The 18,096-nt window shown below is 42.9% G+C and overlaps 1 protein-coding gene and 1 pseudogene across 1 annotated transcript; both read right to left on the reverse strand.

Moving 5' to 3' along the window:
* Positions 1–233: 233 nt before the first annotated feature.
* On the reverse strand, positions 234–5,111 carry LOC132973502 (histone H2A, sperm-like). The gene is made up of 2 exons (XM_061036991.1): positions 5,025–5,111; positions 234–1,031 (listed from the first exon to the last, which is right to left on the reverse strand). The coding sequence occupies exons 1-2, from the start codon at positions 5,109–5,111 to the stop codon at positions 705–707; spliced, it is 414 nt and encodes a 137-aa protein (XP_060892974.1). The 3' UTR covers positions 234–704.
* Positions 4,438–6,234, reverse strand: LOC132973614 (uncharacterized; annotated as a pseudogene).
* Positions 6,235–18,096: the final 11,862 nt, after the last annotated feature.

Here is an 18,096-nt window from a genome sequence, read left to right on the forward strand (position 1 = left end):
TGTAGTGCCATACTGTTTGGTCCTGTGCCTTTGGGTAGTCAGATTCTGTCCTTGTTGTCAAACATTTAGAAGTGGAGTTTAAATTAAGTCTTTGTGACTGTTTGATGAATGAGGAAGAACCTAATTTAATACAAATCAAAATAAGATGGCAGTGTTTAATCTGTATGTGGAAATTATATTTCAGTGAGATTCAATTAAACAACATTATTATTGTATTGCAGATAAAAAAAAAGATAGATCAAATTGTAAGTAAAAATGATTTTGGCACAAGGACGTGATATGGATGATCAGTGATTCTGGCATGAAATTAAACTTACTTTAAAATAAATAAATGCGTTATTAAAACGACTTGATCAGTTTTATTACATCTATTTATCTGTTGATAGTAGCCTACGTATTTGTTAACATCAGGACAGTGTAACTGTGTTCACTTCTTTTAACATTCAAACTTATTAAAACCACCTACTGACACCAGAATTTCCCAGTATGGAGTCCATAAAGTGCATCTACTTAATCTCCGATTTCTTCTCTGATCAAAAGGATGTGTTGTTAGTTTCGAAACTAAAAGTATGTGAATACTCTAGTTTACAGACATTTTAGTTCGTCACTGACTGTATTAGATTTCTACATTAGGAGGAAGAAACTCCGTAGGATGTGTGTGTGGCTCTTAAAAGAGCCTTTGTGGTGTTGCGTTGAATGACGACTTATTTGGCCTTGGCAGCTTTCTCGGCCTTCTTCGGCAGCAGGACAGCCTGGATGTTGGGCAGCACACCGCCCTGAGCGATGGTGACGTTAGTCATGAGCTTGTTGAGCTCCTCGTCGTTGCGGACAGCCAGCTGCAGGTGACGGGGGATGATCCTGGTCTTCTTGTTATCACGGGCTGCGTTTCCAGCCAGCTCCAGGATCTCAGCCGTCAGGTACTCAAGCACCGCCACCAGGTAGACAGGAGCTCCGGCGCCGACACGCTGAGCGTAGTTCCCCTTCCTCAGCAGCCTGTGGACCCGGCCGACAGGGAACTGAAGGTCTTTCCTCTTCCAGACATGTTCAAGATTAATTTATCTTCTGTAAAGAGAAGAAATGTGAATTATTTTATTACCGTCGACTCTCTGCTTATATATTCTTACAGCTCCGCCTAGCTGACACGTTATTGGACAAAGCTAGCGTATGTTGTATCGTCCAATCAGGAGCGGAACTTTATTATGCAACTTCCGTACTCGCTTCTGGGAGATTTTCAAAATACAGGAGGCTACTAACTTCTAAATGTAAAAGTGCACTTTCTAACATATTTGCTTTTTTGATTATAGTCAGACTTGTTTCAATAAACAAGGAATTCAAATATAAAAAATAAACCATAATAATATTAAAATAAAGAGAGCCCTTGTAATTTCGTGAAGATTTGTTCGATAGGACGAGATATACTTTTTTGATCCCGCATTCGGGGAAATTACCTAATTTCAGCAGCTCCATGTCATGGGCAGGGATAATGAAGAGATGATGATGGACAAACTACTGAAAAAACAATGAAATAAGATTAAAAAAATATATAAATCTAAGAATATACACTGCATTCTTGCTTTATGGAAGAGAACAGTTTTAACACAGATAATTGCTTAATGTTATGATAAACAGTGTGCAGCATGTTGGTGTCACAGGCAATACTAGGAATACTTTGCACATGAAAAAAATATTTTTAGAGCCATGATTTTACAATATAGATTAATAGTGATACATCATAATTATGCAAAATATATATAAAACAGAAGTGTGAATATATACAACAATATTAAGATAAAGTCCATATGCATATGCTTGGAAATAAAAATGATTTGATTAGATTAGAAAACTTTATTGATCCCCAGCGCGGAAACTCATTTGTCACCTGGTCAGTTCATAAACACAACAAATAATATTGACAGTACATCACAGTACACAACAAGTAAATAAATAACAAACACCACTGAAACCATTTGAATGATCATGTGCAGCCATGAGTCAGAAACACAACTAAAAATGTTCATTAAAATATCAGACTGCTGCAGGAACAAAGGAGCTCCCGAGGCGTTCAGTGGAACATTGTGGCATCACTAGTCGCTCACTGAAGGAGCTTCGGAGTCCGTTAAAAACACTGTAAAGGATTGCCTTCAAAGATCAAAACAGTTTTAAGTTTGGTCCTCATTCTCAAGTGAGTCTGGGGTAATGCCAATCACTTTATTGATCCTGTTTTTATCATCAACACAGATGCTGCCACCCCAACACAGCACAGCATAAAAGAGGACACTAGCCAAGATTCCCTGATAAAAAAAAACATAAGACATAAGACAGAAGACTCTTGCTAATTTCAAAGGATCTCAGCTTCCTTAAGAAGAAAAGTCTTGACTGTACCTTCTTGAAAACAGCATCAGTATTCTTTTTCCAGTTCAATTTACTGTCCAGGAAGACGCCAAGGTATTTATAAAACTGGACAGTCGATCTGCTGACCCTTAAAGATCTGATGTCCTCGGCCATAATCCCCCACATTATTGATTCTGGCTGACTTTTTGGACATGTGAATATGTCTCTATCACCATATGATAAAAAAAACCATGTCTCACACAATGTAATTTGTCTTCATCACCCTATTCATTTTGTCAAACATAGTCATGAATATCCTGTAGGTGAGGTGAAAAAAATGAAAAAGCTTACAGCACCTGGTATTCCCAGGCGGTCTCCCATCCAAGTACTAATAGTACTTGGGGCGGCAGTAGCTCAGTCTGTAGGGACCTGGGTTGGGAACCGGAGGGTTGCCGGCTCGAGCTCCGGTGCGGACCAAATATGGAAGTTGGTCTGGTAGCTGGAGAGGTGCCAGATCTCTTCCTGAGCACTGCCAAGGTGCCCCTGAGCAAGGCACCAAACCCCCTCCCCACCATCAGCTCAGGAGCGCCCGCTGTGGGCAGCCCCGTCACTCTGACATCTCTCCCTTAGTGCATGTCCATAGGATCCTGTTTGTGTGCATGTGTGTGTTGCATGACTACAGAGTGTAAAAACTGAAATTTCCCCTTGCAGGGATCAATAAAGGTTAATCTTCTTAATCTTCTTAACCAGGCCCGACCCTGCTTAGCTTCCGACATCGGACATTTTTAAATAATTTTTTTAATTATCATCAAAAACACAAATTACATTTTCCATTTCAGTTTCCTTCATGTTTTACATTCTTTTCCAAATAAACAACAAACAATAAATCAAACAAACAAAAATCCCCACAACTATCATAACTGACTTATACACTCATTTTTTTTCCTTTTTAAATACACAATAAATTCAAACAAACAAAATCAAAACACCAGTCATAATTAAATCATACCTTCCCCCAAATCAAGAAATTCACACAATAAATACATTCCCAAGTGAACCAAACACAAAAACCCACCATTCTCCTTCTGTATCTTCTCCCTCCCCCATCCCTCATCAGAGTCACCCTACCCCTGGTGTCACCCTCCCTCACACTTTCCTGACTGCTGTCTCCCTCTAGTGGGACCAGCAGTCACTCCACCACCTCCCACCACATTACAATATACAGGCACCTATCAATCCCACTACTATCATACTTTGTCCTTTTGTCTTCCCATCTCCCATCCCTCCTACATACTTCACCATTTCACAAAAAAACAGACAACTATAATACTCATACAATACTTAAGTTGTACGACATCACATTCAATTCCTCCTTCGCAATGCATTTATACTGTCCCTTTCCACTCAACCCTGTTCTTCCCCTTGGTTTTGGCACCACCTAGTGTCCAGAAATAATCCCTACACCCCAATCTTGTTGTCCACTCCCCCTCCAAACCCACTCCTTCCATCCCTATCCATAATCCATCTTCACCTGTACCTCCCCCCTCTTACCCAACTCACAGATCTTGTGCCCTAACACAAACCACTCCTGAAACTCCTCATTCTTCAGGAATTTCTGGCCCAGAAAAAACGTCCTATACACTACCGACCTGAAAATGGACCATACATCAACCTTCCTATTTTCAAAATGTACCAGGTTCCTCCTACTCCACACTGCGTACCCGGCATGACTCAACATAAAGTTTAATAAATATGCACTACCTACCCTCACTTTCCCCCCAACTCCCAACACAAACAACTCCCACCACTCCCTTTCTGTGCTTGTTACAATTTCCCATTCATTCTCTAATAATGCCTTAAATTTCTGGTGAAACCTCTCCAACTCGTTGCACTCACAAAATAAATGTGTACTGCCCTTTCTGCACGTTCCAATGTACAGGATTTGACAGCCAGATAACACTCAAACAAAAGTCCTCCAATGAAAACACAAGGCTTGTCTTTTCTTGATCTTACTTGAGTTCCTTTCGTTTTGTTTTGTTTTGTTTTGTCAGATAACAAGTATACATTTACAAAGTATAAGCATTGCTATCTAAATTCAAGCAAGTACAGAAATGCATAAAAATGCTAATTCAACCCAAAGCTACATGCTATCATAACCATGAGGAAAACAGTTAGCTACTACATTTAGCATTAGCTAAGAGCACATGTAAGACAAAAACAAGTAAAAGTTTCTGACTTGAATTTTGTGTTAATATCTCGACATTTTTATAATGAACTGAACATAAAACTTACAGACAAATGGTCTCCAAGGCAGAAACGTAGCAGAAAAACCATTCAGCAGCATCATGCATCCTCTGTCTCTCTCTGTCCTTCTGACTGCTTCACTGCAGCATGTGACTTAATGAACAAACTACCCACAATGACCAATAGATGGCAGTATATACCATGTAAAAATGAAATGTTTTTAATCTTTTAAATCTAATTTTTTATGACCACTTATTTTAACATTTTTAACTTAATTCAAATTACTGACTTCAAAATAAAGGCAGCACACTCCCCGCTTGATATAACAACATTATATCACTACAAATACAACAAGACTCAAAAGGGAATGTCTTCAGTTCGAAACAAGAGTCCTTTCTCTAAGGCTCTGAAAGAAGATTCACAATTTCTAAGACTGGCCTTAAAAACACCTTTGCCGTCCCATCCCGCACAATGCGCACTTCCACCTTGCGCACCTTCTTGTCACTGCTTGGCAAAGCCTTAATCACCAGTCCCATGGGCCATTAATTTCTGTGGGCCTGGCTGTCTTTTAGCAAGACAATGTCTCCTTCCTTGACATTTGGTTTGTCTTTTGTCCATTTTCTGCGATTCTGAAGAGTAGACAGATACTCCCCTTTCCATCTTTTCCAGAAGGTGTCGGCAAGACTCTAGACATGCTTCCACTGCTTTTTGTACAACTGAGGTACTCCAAAGTTTCCAGAGGGGGCTGAAATAGTGCTCACCTTCTGAGTAAGGAGCATTGCCAGGGTGAGTACTTCAGGCATATCTGGGTCAGTTGATATAGACACAAGGGGTCTTGCATTTATAATCGCCATTACCTCTGCCATGAATGTGCTCAGTACTTTATGAGTGAGAAGTGTTGGCCCTGTCTTAAGCAACATTGCATCCAGTATGTGTCTGGAAACTCCGATGAGCCGCTCCCAGGAGCCACCCATGTGAGAAGCATGAGGTGGATTAAACACCCAGGAGCATCCTTTGCCATGGAGGTAGGTCTTGACTGCGGAGTTATCTGTGTTTATGTCCAACTCCTTACAAGCTCCAACAAAGTTAGTCCCTCCGTCTGACCTGAGAAGTTTTGCTGGACCACATACAGAGAAAAACCTCCTTAGGGCATTGATGAAACTGTCTGTGGACATAGTTTCAATCAGTTCAATATGAACTGCTCTGGTTGACAAGCATGTGAAGAGCACTGCCCAGCGCTTGCTGTCAGCACTTCCTCCTCTGGTGCGACGTGTCATGATAAACCATGGCCCAAAAACATCAAGACCAACACTGGTGAATGGAGGTTCTGGAGTAAGCCTGTCAGTAGGCAGATCTGCCATCTTTTGGTCCTTGAGCCTCCCTCAGAGTTTGCGGCAGATAACACTTGTGGATTACAGAAGACACCAGACGTTTACTCCCAACTATCCAGTATCCAGCTGCTCGGATAGCTCCCTCTGTAATGTGTCTTCCTTGATGAGCTACTTGTTCATGAAAGTGTCTCACAGGTAGTGTGGTGATGTGATGAGTGTGTGGAATAATTAGTGGGTGCTTTTCTTCATTTGAAAGATCAGCAGAAGAAAGATGACCTCCAACATGAAGTAGACCATCTTGATCCACAACTGGATTTAGCTTCTTGAGTGTGTTTTGTTTTTCGCATGTCTGTTTACCTTTAAGACTTTGACCTCTGATGGTTTGTGAACTGTCCCCAAGCACACTTCTCCAACAATGACCCATCCTAAGTCCAGTCGCTGTGCGTAGGGCGCATTATGGGGCCCGTTGATCTGCTCTCGAACCTTATGCACCCGAAGGATGTCTCTTCCTAAGAGCAGGAGGATCGGAGCATCTTTGTCTACAGGTTGAATCTTGTTAGCAACTGACTGTAAGTGTGGGTGATGTTTTGCAATCTCTGGCGATGGAATTTCGGTCCTGTCGTCAGGTACCATGTCACACTCAATTAGGGTGGGTAATGGTATTTGTAGCTTACCATCCATAGACTCAATAATAAAGTCAGCAGCTCTTTACCTGAAGTTTCTGATTCCCCAGAACAGGTTTTCAGGGTGTATGGAGCAGGGTTGGCTTTGACTTCAAAGATGTTGAAGAATTCTGTCTTAGCAAGAGATTTATTACTTTGTTCATCTAACACAGCATACATCTTAATTGCCTTCTCTTTTTTACCTGCAGGATATGCTTTCACCAAGCAGATTTTGGACCATGAGCGCGGGCTGTCTGCATTTCCACAAATGTCAGTGAACTTTGATGTAACAGAAGGAGATGAAGTGCCACCTTTCTCCCCGCTGTCATCTTTCTCCCCACTGTCATCTTTCTCCCCGCTGTCATCTTTGTCAGCAGCTACAGTCTGTGTCGTTACAGGAGGGGGACCTGGATGCAGGGCGGCAATATGTCTGTCACTATTGCACTCAAAACACTTTACAGTCGCCTTGCAGTCTTTCGCCATGTGTTGTGTAGATCCACAACATCTCAATCAGAGATGTATATCTCTGAGATATGCTTTGCGGTCTTCCAGGGATTTTTCTCTGAAGGGTTTACATTTTTTTAGTGGATGAGGATGGATTGGACACTGACGTTCTGGATCATCCAATTTCTTCAGACCAGGACTGGACTGGATGCCTGATGATTCTGCAGGGATGTCTGTTTTGTGTACAGTCACAGAAGCTTTACTGTTGAACTTCTCTGGCCTTTCTGTTCTCGGAGAGACATAACTGCTGGTGGTGGATAAAGTAAAGCTAGGATCATTTTTTATCTTAGCCTGTTGACGAATGAACTTAGAAAACACACAAAAGGGAGGAAAAGATGATCCTCCTTGTATTTGCTTCCAAAGCTTACCCATTTTTCTTGGAGATAATGTGGAAGTTTTTCTACAATTTGTTTTATTCCGCGAGCTGTATCCAAATATGAGAGGCCAGGTAGAGTACCATCTTCTTTAGCACATTCCAGCTCCAGCAAAATGTCACCTAGTTCTCTTAGCTTAACATTATCTTTATTGGTCAGCCTCGGGAAGAGTTCAAGCTTTTTAAGCAGTGCTTCTTCAATGACCTCTGGTGTACCATAACACTCTTCGAGACGTTGCCAAGCCATGTTAACACCAGCTGCAGGGTTAAGGACATGCACAGCACAAATTCTCTTTGCATGTTCTGATGATTCAGCTCCAAGCCACTTTGTCATCAGGTCCAGCTCTTCTCTGGCTGAAAGATTCAAGTCTCTAGTTGCACTCTGAAAGGAAGCCTTCCACGACCAATAGTTTTCAGGTTTGTCGTCGAATTTCAGAAGACCTGTAGACACCATTTCCCTCCGGAGAAGATATCTTGCGAAGTCTTGTGCACCTTGCTGTTCATTTAGGTTTCCTATTTCAGGCTTAGGGATGTGTTTTTGAATACTATGAGAGTATGTTGGACATCTTGCAGAGTATGTTGTTGGCTCTATTTTTATGTCTTCATGAACTTGTTGCGTGTTTTGGATATCATTGTAAGTGGCTGGTTTAGCATCTGATATTTCCAATTTATCAATTATTTTTTCTTGTGACTCCAGTGATTCATGTATGGGAGGCAGTTTTGGAGAAAACCATTCACATTGCTGTTGAATGTACTCACTGGTTCGTTGAACTGCACTGAGGGGCTCTAATTCAACACAAGGTTCCTTGCTAAGCTCCCCACTTTCAACTTCGACTTCATCATAAACTGTAGCTTCAGCTTCAGCTGCAGCAGCAGCTTGTTGACACTGAAGAAGATGGAGGCTTGCATCAAAATCAGCCTTCTGCTTCAGCAGGCTTGCTTCCAGGTCTGCTCTCTGTTTCATCATGTTAGGGTTAGGGTTTCGTAGCTGAAGAGACTGTTGATGATGAACGCTGAGAGGTTCTTGTTGTTGCTCTAGATAACTGTGACTTTGCATCAAATGCTTGATGGAGCTTTGGCTGATTTAATGTTTGTTGCTGTCCGCTAGCTTCATTTTGTAGCACAGTGGTGTAATCCTTACTGTAATTCCGTCTAGAGCGTAGACTCATGTTTGCTGAGTATTGTTTTCTAATGCTTAAGCCCGCTGTACTATTGTCTTTTTACTGTACTGCCCTTTCTGCACGTTCCAATGTACAGGATTTGACAGCCAGATAACACTCAACCAATAAAAACACAAGGCTTGTCTTTTCTTGATTTTACTTGAGTTCCGTCAAAATCTCATTAGAATTAAAACTACGAATACGATTTTGCAAAAAAAATCAGAAAATTCACTGCAGACTTTTGAACATTAGGTCCTTAGCATCCAAATCTCTTTTAGTGAATGATCTGATATCAGATCAGCATATTGATTTACTTTGTTTGACTGAAACCTGGCTGTGTCGAGATGAATATGTTAGTTTAAATGAATCCACTCCTCTCAGTCATTTTAGTACTCATAAACCTTGAGACACTGGACGAGGTGGTGGAGTAGCAGCTATTTTTAATTCTAGTCTTCTAGTTAACCCTCGACCAAAGCTGAATTTTTCTTCTTTTGAAAGCCTTGTTCTTAGTCTTTCACATCCAGTCTCAAGAACCTTTCAGCCAGTTCTAGTTGTTGTAGTTTACCGCCCTCCTGGCCCATATTCTGAGTTTCTATCTGAATTTAGTCCTTAGCAGTGATAGAATAATTGATGTAGGTGACTTCAATATCCATGTGGATGTTGATAATGATAGCCTTAGCACAGCTTTCATGTCATTATTAGACTCTATTGGTTTCACTTAGGGTGTAAACGAACCTACTCATCGTTTTAACCACACCCTGGATCTTGTTTTAGCTTATGGCATTGAAATCCAAAACCTTACAGTTATCCTAGAAAATCCTCTTCTATCAGACCATTTCCTTATTACTTTTGACTTTGTCTTACCAGAATTATCTCTGCTAAAATGTGCTCTCTAGAAGTTTATCTGACAGTACTGTAGCTAAATTTAAGGAAGCTATTTCAGCTGCTTTTGATTCAGTATCGTGTTTCAACCCAGTTGGAAACTCTTATGATAGCTTTAGTCCCTCTCAGGTGGATAAGTTTGTTGATAGTGCAGTGGATTCGCTGAGAGTTACTCTTGATTCGATTGCTCCCCTGAAACAGAAGGTTATCAAACGGCAGAGACTAGCTCCATGGTTCAACTCAGAAACCCGTACTCTAAAACAAACGTTGCGAAATTTTGAAAGAATATGGCGCTCTACCAAAACGGTGGAATCTCGTTTATTCTGGCAGGATAGTCATAATAAATATATGAAGGCTCTACGTCACGCTCGAACTGCCTACTACTCCTCTCTAATCGAGGAAAACAAAAGCAATCCTAGATACCTTTTCAGCACTGTGGCCAGGTTGACAGAGAGTCATAGCTCCATTGAGCCTTGTATGTAAGACCTAATCCCAACCAAGCTGTTTAAGGAAGTATTTCCCTTAGTTAGCAACTCTATATTAGATATGATCAATATGTCTTTACTGGCAGGCTATGTACCACAGTCATTTAAAGTAGCTGTAATCAAACCTCTACTCAAAAAACCTACTCTAGATTCAGGAACTCTAGCTAACTATAGGCCTATATCCAACCTTCTTTTTATCTCAAAGATCCTGGAGAAAGTGATAGCTAATCAGCTGTGTGACTTTCTCCATGACAACAGTTTATTTGAGGAGTTTCAGTCAGGATTTAGAGTCCACCATAGCACTGAGACTGCACTAGTTAAAGTTACAAACGATCTACGTCTAGCTTCAGACAGGGGACTTCTCTCTGTGCTCGTCTTGTTAGATCTTAGTGCTGCTTTTGACACTATTGACCATTAAATCCTATTACACAGACTAGAACAATTGCTTGGAATTACAGGGACTGCTTTAAGTTGGTTTGAATCCTACTTGTCAGACCGATCTCAGTTTGTACATGTTAATGATAAGTCCTCTATCCACACCAAAGTTAGCCATTGAGTGCCACAAGGTTCAGTGCTTGGACCAATTCTCTTTACATTATATATGCTTCCTCTGGGAAATATTATGAGGAAACACTCCATACAGTTTCATTGTTATGCAAATGATACTCAGCTTTATGTATCAATGAAGCCTGATGGCACCAGTTAGTTATGTAAACTAGAAACGTGCCTTAAGGACATTAGGACCTGGATGACCAGAAATGTTTTGCTACTTAACTCAGACAAGACTGAAGTTATTGTGCTAGGCCCTAAAAACCTCAGAGAGACTTTTTCTAATGATATGACTGTCCTTAATAACATCAGCCTGGCATCTAGCACCACTGTTAGGAATCTAGGAGTTCTATTTGATCAAGATATGTCCTTTAACTCTCACATCAGGCAAATTTAAAGAACAGCCTATTTTCACCTTTGTAATATATCCAAGATCAGGAATATCCTGTCGCAAAATGATGCAGAAAAACTAGTTCATGCATTTGTTACCTCCAGATTGGATTATTGTAATTCTCTTTTGTCAGGGTGCTCTGGTAAGTCTCTAAAGACTCTTCAACTAGTCCAGAACGCTGCAGCTCGTGTACTGACTAGAACTAGGAAAAGGGACCACATTACTCCTGTGTTGACTTCTCTGCACTGGCTCCCTATACAGTCTAGAATATAATTCAAGATCCTTCTTCTCACTTACGAAGCTCTAAGTGGCCAGGCACCATCTTATCTTAAGGAACTACTAGTGCCGTACTACCCTTCAAGAACATTACGGTCCCAGAATGCAGGCCTGCTAGTGGTACCTACAGTCTCTAAATGTACTATGGGAGGTAAAGCCTTCAGTTATCAGGCTCCTCTCCTCTGGAATCATCTTCCAGCCGGGGTCCGGGAGGCAGACACAGTCTGTATTTTTAAGAATAGAGTTAAAACTTTCCTTTTTGATAAATCTTATAGTCAGATGCCAGGTGCCAATGGTGGTGTGGTGAGCCAGGTGGACGTTGGGGAGGGTGGAGCAGTTCTGGGTGTCCATGTTAATGTCATGTATAACATGAGGTGGAGTGTCTGTACGAGGCAGGAGGGTGGAGATCACAACCCGTGATTCTGGAAACAGCCATGAGGCTCTCTCTGCTACCTTAGTGACTGCCTGGGTGGTGTCTCTGCGCAGGGAGTGTAGGTCGTTTGTCCCTGTGTGGATAATGATGATCTAGGGACAGCCAAGAGAGTCTCGTTTTAGAAGCTCTAACGCATGTCCTGTGTTCCTGCAGCGTCTGGACACAACATGTTGGCCGGGAAAGAGGCGTCTGGGCTCAACATATTTCCCATTGGAGTCCATCAGTAGTACCACATGTGGCTCTGGCTTGGCTGGTACTGTGAGTGAAGGTGTAGAGGAGGGGTCAGCCTGGGCAGCAAGGATGGGGTCTGTGTCTGAGAGGATGGCTGAGGGGTCAGGGGCAGGGCTGGGGTTGAGATCTCGTGTCTGTAGTCTTGGGGTGGGGGGAGAGAGCTGTGTTTGTGAGTCTACAGTCGGGATAAGGGATGAGGGATGTTGGAGAGGAGTATAGGGGTTCTTGTCCTGTATCTGGCTCTTCATGTGCTCCAGCTGTCTTCTGAGGCTCCTCTCTCTGCTCTCTGTGTCCTCCTTCATCTTGGTCATCTGGGCACGCAGACTGGTGTTCTCCTCTTGGAGGGTGTATGTGGTCACTCTCAGGTCGTCGATGTTCTTTTGATGTTCCCTTTTCATCTTCTGGAGCTCTTCTCTCAGTTGTTGGATGTTATCGAGTCGTGGGAGTCTGGTCTGGATCTGCTCTCTGAACTCTGTGAAGTCCAGCTCCAGTGAAGAAAGGCTGACTCTTAGTTTTCCGTCAGGGTTGAGGGCTGAGTGCAGTGAGGGTCTTTGTTTGTTGGTGGATCTTTCTCTTCCTCTTGTTCTGACTCTTCTGTGTCTGCTGGGTCTATGGTCTCTGTCTCTGTTGTTGAACTGGATCTGGTTTTCACTTCTGTTTTCAACTTATGAAACATATTCTTAAATATGTTCAGATTATTGGGGGTTCCCTGGATCAGCACCATACCTTTAGTTTTGTAGTAGGTGAGGGTCAGTATGGGGTTCTTTGTATCCAGTCCTTCATCCTGACAGATGGTCACTCTGCCACCACGGCCAATTCCCTCTTTGAAGGTGTGCTGGCAGTTGTTACAGACAACATTTCTCCACAGCTCTGTGTGCTTGATGTGGAAGATCAGGTTGTTCATTATTGTTTTGCCGTTGAGGGAAGTGTAATCTGCGTACAGGCACTCTGGGTTGTCTTGTAGGGTCTTTTCTTTATAATTCTTCTTGTACACTTTTACACTGAGACGGATATTCAATGTCTCTGCATTCCGTTGTCTCCATGGTAACCAATGAAAACAACTGTCAGCTCCTTGTTAGCTAGCTCTTTATTTTGGGTTTTAACTTCAGTTTTAAGTTATTTTCTTTAAGATAGGTAAATGTCCTTCTTTTTACAGAGAGGGTCTCCAGAGAGGGTCTCTGCTGAAAACAGGATGGATGGCTTACCATTCCTTACTTTTTCAGTCTCCAGATTGTCAGTTGGTCAGCTTAGTTCAGTTGTCCACTGAGGCAGAGCAGATCCAAACGGTTAGCTAGCTTTCTTTTTCAGACTTCTGTCTTTAAAAAGACTTGAAGTTGTCTTCAGAGTACTCTCTCTCGCTATCTCTCGCTCTCTCTCTCTCCTCTCTCTCTCTTTCTCTCTCTCTCTCCTCGCTCTCTCCCTCTCTCTCCTGTCTCGCCTCTCTCTCTCTCGCTCCCTCTCCCTCTCTCTCTCTCTCTTTCTCTCTCTCTCCTCGCTCTCTCCCTCTCTCTCCCTCTCTCTCTCTCCTCTCTCTCTCTTTCTCTCTCTCTCTCCTCGCTCTCTCCCTCTCTCTCCTGTCTCGCCTCTCTCTCTCTCGCTCCCTCTCTCTCTCTCTCTCCTCTCTCTCTTTCTCTCTCTCTCTCTCTCTCCCTCTCTCTCTCTCTCTCTCTCTGAGATGGCGGAGTGAGTGTGGAGATGAAAGCGTTTTGTCTGGAAGCGTGAGTGAGTTTAACTTTACTTAAGCTTAATTTTGTTTGTTAATGTTTTTTGTTGGTTTGTTGTTTGTTAGAATAGTTTAAGTTAGAAGTGTGTCGGTTAAGTGTGAGGGTTTGTGGCGTGTGTGGCGTGTGTGCTAATTTGGACACCATTCCAGAAGCTGAGGCTACAGTTGAGTTTGAACGGCTGTCTCGCCGACATGGCATCAAGTTGGTGCCCTCGGTGCAGTGTGGAGGAAGCCGGGCTGGCTGTGGGGAAAGTGGTGGGCTGTGAGGCTGTGAAATCGGCCTCCAGAATGAACGGGGCCATTGTAATGTTTTTGGATACCACGGCGAAAGTCGGTGAGGTGGTAGAGAAAGGTGTCGTTATCCATGATACATTTACTTCTGTTCTCCCCCTCGCGTTAACCCGTCCACTAAAATAGTTATTTCTAATGCATCCCCTTTCATTAAAAATGAGATGCTCATGAAGGAGTTATCCCGGTACAGGCAGATTGTTTCACAAATTAAAATGGTGTCACTCGGATGTAAGTCACCAAAGTTGAAACATGTTGTGTGTCACCGTAGACAGGTGCACATGGTCTTAAAAGATTCTACAGGTGATCTGAACCTGTCTTTTTCTTTTTGTGTGGTGGGGAACCGTCACAGCCTGCCCGGTCCGAGGCTGATGCTGGCGGGGCTCTGCCGGCTGCAGATCGCGCTCAGGTGTCTGAGTTACCAGAGACTCCACTCCTAGAGGTGAGAGTCCCGAGGGAAGTCTCCTCCTCAGATGAGGTGATAGAGTGTAGTGCTCAGACAGTGATTGAGAGTGAGACTGCAGAAGCAGCAAATGATAAAAACGAGAGTGAAAATTGTGTGGAAACGATGAAAGCAGATGAGTCTGTGTGTGAGATTTTAGATGAAGACATGTTGAGCGATGATGATGATTTGAAAATACCACATAAAAGAAAAAACAAAAGCTCTAGCAATTCCATCTCTAAATGTAAAACCCTGAGAGGAGTTAAAAGCAGCCAGGAGGGGGACAGTGATGTCCTCCTCGGGGCGATGGTGGCACAGTGGTTAGTACGCGCACCCCATGTATGGAGGCTGTCGTCTCAAGCGGGCGGCCTGGGTTCACATCCCACCTGTGGCTTCCTTCCCGCATGTCATTCCCCACTCTCTCTCCCTGATTTCCAACTCTATCCAATGTCCTATCTCTCCATTAAAAAAGGCCCAAAAAGCCCAAAAATAAATCTTTAAAAAAAAAAGTCATGTCCTCCTCTCACAGGAGGAGTCTCGTTTTCTCCTGTTTAGATAAAAAAGGTTTTTTAGAGCAAACCAAAGGACAGAGACTCGTCACAGACGAGGATCACTTCTCAGATTTAAAAATGTTTTTAAAATCCGCTAAATCCCTCACCAGAAAGACAGGCAACTCAGAAGACTAGTTGTCTGATCAAGAAATATAGAGACTGAGAAAACATATTGTCAGAGTGAGAGCCCAAATCATCCCCAATGATGATGAGTTTTAAAATCTGCTCCACTTTTATTCTGACCTGTTTTAGCACACTCTCTTTTTTATCCATGTGTGATTTTAATCTCAGCAGTTTAAACCTGAACAGAGCCAGGGCTGATTTTAAAAGGGCTGCTCTTTTTAAACTCATGGAGATAAAGAGGATAGATGTTTTGTTGTTACAGGAGACCCACAGCACAGGAGACCCACAGCTCGCTCAGCGAGCAGCACCTGAGCGGAGCAGCGAGCAGCACCTGAGCAGAGCAGCGAGCAGCACCTGAGCAGAGCAGCGTACTACGGTGAGCGTATTGCATAATTGCTTGTTCTGTTCTCCTCTGCACTGTGTTACTGTGTACCTACTCTTAGCTTAGCCTAGCAGTTAGCTTTACAATGGCTTCTTTTTCTGTCTCTCCCTCTCCTGCTCTCTCTTGCTCTACGTGTCAGATGTTAAGTTATTCCTCGTCCTCCTTTAGTGATAATGATACTTGTAAGAAATGTAGTTTATTTTTAGCTTCGGAGGCGAGGGTGTCTGAGTTAGAGAGACGGCTCCGCACCATTGAGTCGGAGTCATCGTATGCAGCAGTAGTTAGCCAGCCACCTGTAGCCGGTGCGGGCCGACATAGCTTGGCTTCCCCCCCGGTAACTCCCGAGCAGCCGGGAGGCAGTGGCTGGGTTACTGTCCGAGGGAAGCATAGTCGAAAATCGAAGCACACGGTTCCCCACCAACCACTTCACGTTTCAAACAAATTTTCCCCACTCAGCGACACACCCGCTGAGAATAAAACTCTGATTATTGGAGACTCCATAGTCCGAAACGTGAAGATAGCGAAGTCAGCGGGCATAGTTAGGTGTATACCCGGGGCCAGAGCGGGCGACATCGCATCTCATTTAAAGTTGCTGACAAAGACTAAAGGTAGATTTGATACAATCGTAATTCATGTCGGCACAAATGACTCCCGACTACGCCAGTCGGAAGTCACTAAGGTTAATGTGGAGTCGGTGTGTACTTTTGCTAAGACGATGTCGGACTCCGTAGTGTTCTCTGGACCCCTCCCAAATCAGACCAGTGATGACATGTATAGCCGCATGTCATCACTCAACCGCTGGCTGTCGAGGTGGTGTCCAGCACACGATGTGGGCTTCATAGATAACTGGCAGTCTTTTTGGGGAAAACCTGGTCTGCTAGCTAGAGACGGCATCCATCCCACTTTGGACGGTGCAGCTCTATTATCTAGAAACATAGCAGAGGTTATTAGTCCAAAACCTTGACAACAACTCAGAGTTCAGACCAGGAGGCAGAGCTGCAGTCTTACACACTTCTCTGCGCCTCCCTTAGATCTGTCTCCCAGTCACTATAGCTGTAATTCTGAATCGAACTGTAGTTATACTATAGGTACTGTGTCTGTCCCCCGGCCCAGACCCGTTTTTATAAGTCATCCAAACGGCGTGAATCATCAGAATCTGATTAGAATCAAAACTACGAATACGATTTTGCTACAAGATCGGAGGATTCACTGCGGACTTTTGAACATTAGGTCCTTAGCATCCAAGTCTCTTTTAGTGAATGATCTGATATCAGATCAGCACATTGATTTACTTTTTTTGACTGAAACCTGGCTGTGTCGAGATGAATATGTTAGTTTGAATGAATCCACTCCTCCCAGTCATTTTAATACTCATATACCTCGAGACACCGGACGAGGTGGTGGAGTAGCAGCTATTTTTAATTCCAGTCTTTTAGTTAACCCTCGACCAAAGCTGAATTTTTCTTCTTTTGAAAGCCTTGTTCTTAGTCTTCCACATCCAGTCTCAAGAACCTTTCAGCCAGTTCTAGTTGCTGTAGCTTACCGCCCTCCTGGCCCATATTCTGAGTTTTTATCTGAGTTTGCAGAATTTTTATCAGATTTAGTCCTTAGCAGTGATAGAATAATTGTTGTAGGTGACTTCAATATCCATGTGGATGTTGAAAATGATAGCCTGAGCACAGCTTTCATGTCACTATTAGACTCTATTGGTTTCACCCAGGGTGTAAACGAACCTACTCATCATTTTAACCACACCCTGGATCTTGTTTTAGCTTATGGAATTGAAATCCATAACCTTACAGTTTTCCTAGAAAATCCTCTGCTATCAGACCATTTTTTTATTACATTTGATTTTGTCCTACTAGAATTACCTCTGCCTGGAAGAGGTGTGCTTTCTAGAAGTTTGTCGGATAGTGCTGTGGCTAGATTTAAGGAAGCTATTTCAGCTGTTTTTGATTCAGTACCGTGTTTCAACCCAGTTGGAAACTCTTACGATAGCTTTAGTCCCTCTCAGCTAGATCAGTTTGTTGATAGTGCAGTGGATTCGCTGAGAGTTACTCTGGATTCGATTGCTTCCCTGAAACAGAAGGTTGTCAAGCGGCGGAGAGTGGCTCCATGGTTCAACTCAGAAACCCGTACTCTGAAACAATCATCACGGAATTTTGAAAGAATATGGCGTTCGACCAAAACGGTAGAATCTCGTTTTTTCTGGCAGGATAGTCATAGAAGATATATGAAGGCTCTACGTCACGCCCGAGCTGCCTACTACTCCTCTCTAATCGAGGAAAACAAAGGCAATCCTAGATACCTTTTCAGCACTGTAGCCAGGCTGACAGAGAGTCATGGCTCCATTGAGCCTTGTATTCCTCTAGCCCTCAGCAGTAATGATTTCCTTAGCTTTTTCAACAACAAAGTTCTAGACATCAGAGACAAAATTGGTAACCTCCTGCCCTTACCTGGTGCAGATACGTCTGATACGGCAGAGACAGTTCCAGGACCAGATATTAGTCTCGACTGTTTTTCTCCAATCAACCTTTCTGAGTTATATTCCATTATTTCTGCATCGAAACCGTCAACCTGTCTTTTAGACCCAATCCCAACCAAGCTGTTTAAGGAAGTCTTTCCCTTAGTTAGCAACTCCATATTAGATATGATCAATATGTCTTTACTGGCAGGCTATGTACCACAGACATTTAAAGTAGCGGTAATCAAACCTCTACTTAAAAAGCCTACTC

This window comes from Labrus mixtus, chromosome 4 (genome assembly GCF_963584025.1).
Source record: "Labrus mixtus chromosome 4, fLabMix1.1, whole genome shotgun sequence".
Taxonomy (NCBI): domain Eukaryota; kingdom Metazoa; phylum Chordata; class Actinopteri; order Labriformes; family Labridae; genus Labrus; species Labrus mixtus.